This window comes from Elephantulus edwardii, unplaced genomic scaffold (assembly GCF_000299155.1).
Source record: "Elephantulus edwardii isolate Elephantulus edwardi_28Jun2011 unplaced genomic scaffold, EleEdw1.0 scaffold00077, whole genome shotgun sequence".
In the NCBI taxonomy this organism is placed as follows: domain Eukaryota; kingdom Metazoa; phylum Chordata; class Mammalia; order Macroscelidea; family Macroscelididae; genus Elephantulus; species Elephantulus edwardii.
In genome coordinates, this window is record NW_006399827.1 from 14627538 (window position 1) to 14635314 (window position 7777).

Sequence of the window (7777 nt, forward strand, 5' to 3'; positions counted from 1 at the left end):
AGGGCAGAAAAATATGAGTAGTCATGTTAGTTGGAAAATGTAAAATTTCCAATGAATTTTACTTTAGGGTCTAATCCTGCTTATTCCAAAATCTCAAGAAACTGCTTTCAAGAAAGAAAGAGTAAAATGGACAACTTAAAGACTTCTGACTCAGGGATACTAAGATAGTCCATATAAGACTTCCAAACTTTAGGGAAATCATAGCTCAGTCTGGATGTTATCACCCTTCAAATAGCATTGTTTACTAATCTTTTTTTTTGTTGTTTACTAATCCTTAACATGAAAAATATTATCTAGCTTACATAAAGACAACTGTAAAAAAAGTAAAAAAAAAAAAAAAGACAACTGTGACCAAATTGGATAGTTTGCATCAGTAAGAAAGTTTATTGAAATTCATCAGTAAATGAGAATAGAAAGTTTTTCTTTCCATCAAAGCACACTTTCTGGTAAAGTGAAAAGAAGAAATATAGTAACCACAGAACACCTTGTAGACATCTTATTATCAAGGAATGAACCTGTTTCCATAGACTATTAAGGCTGCAGTGTTATCTTGCCAATGTTGTTTTCTGGGTATTTACAAATAACAACAGCCCGTGAAGGGAGGCACTTTACTCTTGATATGGCTTAATAGTAGTGTTTCTTGATTTCTGATTCAACCTTAGACGATAGGACTCTACCATCAGGTGTCACCTCTTCAATAATTGTCTTGATTACCCTGGTCTTGTTAGTATCTGTAAATGAATAATGAAAAAAAGAATTGAAATTTAATGCTCAACAATTTGTAGTTAATAAACTTTGTTAATAAACTGAAATTTAAAGAACTACATTATGCTGAAAAGGAAAGCATCAAAACATTTGTTTTCATGCTTTTTTATTTTAATGCTGCTTTAAGAAAACATCCTCGTCTGTGCCATTTGTCCTCCAAGATTGGTTCCATGATTGGGATGCAAGATACGAGAAATGCAAGCAGGTACCCTCTCTTAAAGGTCTGTATTTTCAAAATACATCTAGAGCTTAAAAAGCAAGCAAGTCATCACAGAAAGTTAAAACTTATTCTGATTACCCCAGCTAGTCTCAGCTGACCTGGGTCCTTTAGAAGAGCTTTCTCCACCTCCTATCTGACCACCGCCAGAGCTGCCGCCAGAACCGCCTCCGTGGCCGTGGCCGCCACCGCTGCCGGAACTACCACCGCCAAAGCCGCCGCCGCTGCCGGAACTGCCGCCGTAGCTGCCGCCACCGCCGCCTCCGGAACTACCGCCGTAGCTGCCGCCGCCACCACCGGAACTGCCGCCGTAGCTCCCACCGGAACTGCCGCCGAAGCCCCCACCGGAACTTCCGCCTCCGCGTCCACCGCCGCGCCCACCTCCGTAGGAACCGCCGCCGGAACTGCTGAAGGAAGCGGCCGGTTTGGTTAGTTGAGAAACGCGTAGACCTTCAGCCTGTTGTTGTAACTTCTAAGTATGTGTTGTGATAAAACAGCTTTCCCTAGTCTCCCAACTCCCCATGTCAGACATGCTTTATAACAGGGCTGCCGTGCAGTATTTGTCCTTCTGTGATTGAGATATTTCACTTAGCATGATGGCCTGCAGGGTCCCCCATGTTGTTGTAGTGTTTTACAAGTTCATGGGAGGGAGGTGGACGTAGGTAATTGTGCCACAATAAATTAATATTAAAAAAACCAAAGTGAAGTGGGGGAAGAGAAAGAGGATAAAATGTGCAGTAATGTATGAAGGAAACTAACTGCCTCTGTAAACGTTCGTCAAAATCACAATTAAAATTTAAAAAAATCCCAAACAATTATGCCAAGTTTATATAATAAATACACAGGTGTAAACAGAGAACTACGATTGCATACACTTTTTTAAATTTTAGAAGCCTTCTTATCTTGGATATTGGGTAAAAACACAATTTAGGGTATTTTTTTTTTCTCCGTTTACCTTCCCTCTCCTTCTAGCAGGCTGCGGTAGGTTTGGATTTCATTCTCTAGTCGGATCTTGACATCCAGGAGTAGTTGGTACTCTGAGTTCTGACACTCAGTTTCCGCACGGATCTGTTGTAGTTGTTCCTCCAGAGAGCTGATCTGGCCCTGGATCTGTGACAGCTGCATACAGTAGCGACCTTCTGTTTCTGCCAAGGAGGATTCCAGCGATTGTTTCTGAGAACAGATTGTGGTTTAGTTGTCTCTTTGTTCTCTTGAGTACGCCCAAGTTTAGTATTTTCATAAATTAAACAAGCAGATTAAGAAAATGGGTAGCATTTGTGTTCTGGCCATCATGGCAGCATGTCAATCTCAGCACTTTGAAGACAATGCCAGTAATACGTTTTTTACCCTTTCCAGCCCCCCCTTATCAAAGAACTGTAATATTATTTCTACTTTCTTACCCTAACTCTGCATTTTTCTGTTGAGTTTCATATAAAATAGTTGCTAGTCTTAAATTAACATGAAGTTGAAGTCATTACAAGAGATAATTATTTACATACCAGGGCTATTTGGGACTGTAGTTCGATTTCCAGACCTTGCACGGAGCGTCTCAATTCAGTGATCTCAGATTTATAGCTGGACATTTGTTCAATGTTAGTGTCAATCTCTGTGGTCAGTTCCTTGCTCTAGAGGATTTAAAAAAAAATAAAGAAAACCAGAGAAAAGATGAGAAAATCCTAAAGTGATTATCACACCTAGAGAGGCTTCATTCTGAAGGAAGAGAACTACCTTTTCATTAAACCAGGCTTCGACATCTTTGCGATTTTTTTCAGCAAGTTGTTCGTATTGGCTTCTCATGTTATTCAGAAGTTCAGTCAGGTCAACACCTGGGGCAGCATTCATTTCTACATTCACATCACCAGTGGACACATTCTGAAGATCTTTCATTTCCTGCTCAAGGGAGAGAAAAGAAGGAATGACTCCACAGAGACCCCAGTGATCCCCTTTTTAAGTATAGGTAGTATAACTTTTGTATCACCTCTTCATGGTTCTTCTTCAAGTAGGCCAACTCTTCAGTGAGGCTCTCAATCTGCATTTCCAGGTCAGATTTGGACAGAGTCAGCTCGTCCAGCACTCTACGCAGGCCATTGATGTCTGCTTCCACGCTCTGACGCAGGGCCACTTCATTCTCATACCTGAAATAAGATGCAAATAGTTAAAAGTTATGGGGAGAAGTATAGCTTGATAGAGACTTAAAAATTCATGTAAAGTTGATTTTCTATCATGGCAACATTGTTCATATACTAATTCACATAGAAATGTTAGTGGTCTACTTTGCAGTGATTTAAATACAACTTGTCCCTTTAATATTTAACTAGAACATTTCTCAAGTCAGCTATTTAACGGAATTTTAAAAAGGCATAAAAATTCTCTTTTGGGACACTCAAAGCCATTGTGAAAAAGAAGATAGGAACTGGATATATTCTATCAATTAAGTTAGCTTACTTCAGCCTGAAGTCATCAGCTGCCAACCTGGCATTGTCGATCTGGAGCAGGATATTGGCATTGTCAGTTGTCAGGTTAAGGATCTGGAGGGAAAATTATTGCACAGTTGTTTAAAAGTAGTCAGATACAAATAAGGCTTTTATAGTACCATAGACACACTGCATTTTTATGCAATTCTTATAAAAGTTCTGTGAGTAAATTTTATATTAAATGCAAAATATTGCAGACTTAGCTGTATGCTCACATTTGAGTAATTTGTTCTCTCCAAGTTTGCGTACCCTTCTATATCTATGTCACCCTGTCCTGATAACTAACTGGAATGTAACAAATGTCCTCCTGCTACTTGTGGTCCTGTGTTATTTTCATGTGTTTTGGCAAACACTGAACTGTTTCACACCTGTTTTGGTTTGACTTTCCATGAAAACTTGATAGTAAAGATGTCCAAATACACAGTAAGTATATTTATTAGCCCTAATAATATTTCTGTCTGATTCATTGCAAAAGTCTTTCCGTTATTAGGCTTGTGAATGATCTAGCATACTGTAACTATGGACTCACTATGTGGCCACTAAAACATTTTTATATGCTAGCCTATACATTCAGAGAATATATATGTTAGATTGCCATGGTCATGCCATGAAACAAGAAAGTAATATAGTTAAAGCAGAGTGACAAGCTATATCTTGGTTAATATAAGATTAATCTGAATTACATGACTAGTGGATAACAGTTTTAAATGCCCCTTACCTCATTTTTAAGTTCATCAATGTTTTTGTAGAATTTGGTGTAATCACGAGGCTCTCGCTGGCTCGAATTGCCATGCTTTTCATACCACTCCTTGATTTTGCTTTCAAGCTCATAGTTTGAGTCTTCCAGAGCCCGGACTTTGTCCAAGTAGGAAGCCAGGCGGTCGTTCAGATTCTGCATGGCTACTTTTTCATTTCCAGAGAGAAGGCCACCATCTCCTCCAAATCCCCCACCAAATCCACCTCCACCGTAGCCTCCTCCAAAGCTGCCTCCTCCAAAGCTCCCTCCACCATAGCTCCCACCAAAGCTTCCTCCACCAAAGCTACCTCCTCCATAGCCCCCACCGAAGCTGCTGCCTCCATAGCCTCCACCCATGCTACCTACACCAAAACCTCCTCCATAGCCACCAGATGAACCACCAAAGCAGCCTCCACTAGAGCTTCCCCTGCTAAAGGAGCCACCACTGAACCCCCCTGAGCTGTATCCTCCACCACTGGAGCCTTTGCTGCTTGAAATTCTGAGGGATGAGGCTCCTCCACCTCCTCCTCCACTACGGGAGGAGGAATAGTGCTTGCTTGAGCTGTATCGAACAGACATGGTGATGCTGTTTAGCCCAGGGAGTGCTGCTAGCCAACGACAGGGACGAGCCCTTATATACCAAGATATGGCAAGAGGGTGTGTCCCATGCGTATAAGGGTTTGCTTACTGGCATGGTTTTTTCTTTTTGTCAACTTAGCACCTTTGGCTGATGGTTGCATAAATTATCTTCATTAATAACCAGTCCCAATATGTATGGTTTTGAATTTGCCCAAAGAAACATCAGGAGATTTGCTGTGTTGAAACTGCATATGGGTGGAGTTCAGATGAGCATATCTTTCATTATGCTTTTTTACCTTTTGAAGAACATTGAGCAACTGTGAAAATTCATTTTCCTCAGCACTAATTCAGGTTGCTTGGACTGTTTGCAAATTTTTATAAAAGAATTTAGCTATAAAGATAAAATTTCTCAAGATGAGAATTTAAATAGGTTTAATTTATTAGATCAGGGAAAAAGCAAATTGAACCTACCAGAATCGTGCTCTAACAAGGATCTTGTAGAAAACTGCTAGTAACCTAAAAGAAAATGTACTCAAACTATTAGTGTTCAAAGATTGCTTAGAGTCATGAAAACACAGTTTTGGAAATGTGTGTACATGCTTTTGTGTACTGTCAAATTGGAGCAGACCCTCCAGCAGGTTTTCGGAGGCAGTAAATCACATTAGAGGTAGTACATCTTTAAGAGAGCAGCTGGTTTCCAACCATGTGCCTTTGGGTTAGTAGCTTAACACCTTACCTCTAAGCCACCTCTGAGTTTATTTAGAGAATCAGAGTATATAGATACTTTGCCTAAGAAGTTGGAAGCTAATAATGACTAAAGAGTCTTGTGATTTAGTGATGCCATTATTTTTAACATTAAAAAAACCTGCAGTCATGAAATGATTTTGAAGAGTTTTTGCTTATTTTGGTTTTTACTTTCTTTTAAAAAAATAATTAGTGTGAAGAATTTTTATCAAAAACATATTGTAGAAATTCTGAGCATAAGGCATGAAGAATTGACCATGAGTACTTTCTTTACACTAAGTTTTCATTGACTGAAAAGGGGGAATTTTATATGATTGCCAGTAAAAGATTATGTCTGAAAACATAAATCCAGAGTGAGGCATGCTGTTTGGTCAAAAGCTATCATTTAAACAGTGCATATATGTTCCCAAGGAAGATTCTGTTTCTCAGTAAAAGACTCACTTCCTTGGTGATGTTGTTGTTAGGTGCTGTCTGACTCAGCCTGACAGTCCTGTGTACAATAGAATGGAACACTGCCCTAGCCTGTGTAATCCTCACAATTGCCACAGTGCTCGTGCCCATCATTGCTTTCACTGTGCCAATCTATCTTGTTGAGGGTCTTCCTCTTTTTCTCTGACACTCTACTTTAGCAAGAATGATGGATGTCTCTTTCCAGGGAGTGACCCCTTCTGATAGATAACATACCCAAAGCATCTTTGGATGTCATATGCCATTTGGTAAAACACATGACTGGTTTTAAGCATTTAAGTATTTAATTGGGACTTGAATAAATGCTATAAAACTATTTTCTATCTTCTTAAAAGCTATGATTTTGCTAGCATTAAAAATATGTTTATATAGCTTATCTCCACACACATTTTGCAGTTGTGTGGTACCTTTTGTGGTACTTTTGTTATCTCTGAAAGAATCTTCTGAAACAGAGATGGAATTTTGTCTCTGTACAAGAGGAAGGTGAAGATGAAGTAGGCTGTGATTTATCTAGGTGGTTGAATTGGGATTAGAAGTCTGATTTTTGACTCTTTCCTATTTTGCCAGTGTGTAGTCATAGAATCTTTGTTCTGTTAAAACAGTGGATCTGATCTGATAGAACTAAATGCCTGTGTTTCTTAATATAAGCTTTTCTATATGAGGTGGGAAAAAAATCCCCAAATAAGACTAAAAAAACTTGGAATCATAAATCATGTTTAAAGGGTAATGTATTTGGCACACATTTCAATTACTGCTTTTTAAAGTTCTTTGCATTCTGGCTTTTGAGCACTACAGAGAGAGTTCCTGCAGGGAAAGGGAATGTGGTTGGGTGTATTAATGAAGAGTTGGTCGTCAGAGCTCAGGTTGCTACCCAACAAATTGTAGCTCCTCCAACTTGTTAGTACATGCAAGTAGGGCAGTAGCTAAAAGTAAAAAAAAATACCATGGGAATTGATCATCAAAGATAATAAAAAGTAAAGGAAGCCTATGCTATATCTGAATTGGGGGAGGGGAAGAAAAAGCGTTTTTGCTAACTTCAGAGTGGTTGTTGAAGTCATGACATTAAAAGCTTTTTGCAAAGAAAAAATTTTAAAGAGAGGTTTTGAGAGATTTCACCTCTGATCTTGTCAAATGTAAGGATCTTGATCCTACCTATTTTGCTTTGGCATTAACCTTTTATTTATCCTCTAGTAGGAAAATATAAAATCCCAATCTGTTTATAGTTGACAAGTGGCATGAAGAGATGTCTGTTGAAATTAAATGACTGTTAAATCAAAGTAAATGAGAAAGGGAACCTTGGCATAAATGTACATGGAAACAAAAGTATAAGCACTTTCTGATACTCATTGTAACATTCAATTTAAATCAATTTTAATGTTCTTATCAAAGAGTACTTACTAACTTGTGTACTCTAGAAATGGACTTGTCTTTATTTGCATTGTTACTTATTGAAATCAGCCTTTGGCATAAGTGAAACTGCAGATGTGCCATGTGATAAATTTACAACTAAATTGGATGAAAAGTTATGATTGCCACGTCTGATCTTAGCACTATCTATACTTGTCAAAATTCACTGTAAATTTATCTAATTGTCAAATTTTTAATTGTGTCTCTGTGTAAAACATATTTGTAGGTGTTTTTAATGCAGAAAAATGAAAGAGATTCAAATGCTGCCTTTTTTTAAAATTTAGGTTGTTTATTTTTCATTTCAATGAACATCTACAGAAATTTTGGGATTCCATTCATTCATTGTTGCACCCTTCTCCCTGCACAAACCCCTCCCTTCCCCCCCCC

The 7777-nt window shown here is 38.5% G+C and overlaps 1 protein-coding gene across 1 annotated transcript; it reads right to left on the reverse strand.

Annotated features, from left to right (window-relative positions):
• Positions 1-624: 624 nt before the first annotated feature.
• KRT10 (keratin 10) lies at positions 625-4771 on the reverse strand. Its single transcript, XM_006889431.1, has 8 exons — positions 4175-4771; positions 3428-3510; positions 2961-3117; positions 2711-2872; positions 2482-2607; positions 1938-2155; positions 1051-1073; positions 625-770 (listed from the first exon to the last, which is right to left on the reverse strand). The coding sequence occupies exons 1-8, from the start codon at positions 4769-4771 to the stop codon at positions 625-627; spliced, it is 1512 nt and encodes a 503-aa protein (XP_006889493.1).
• Positions 4772-7777: the final 3006 nt, after the last annotated feature.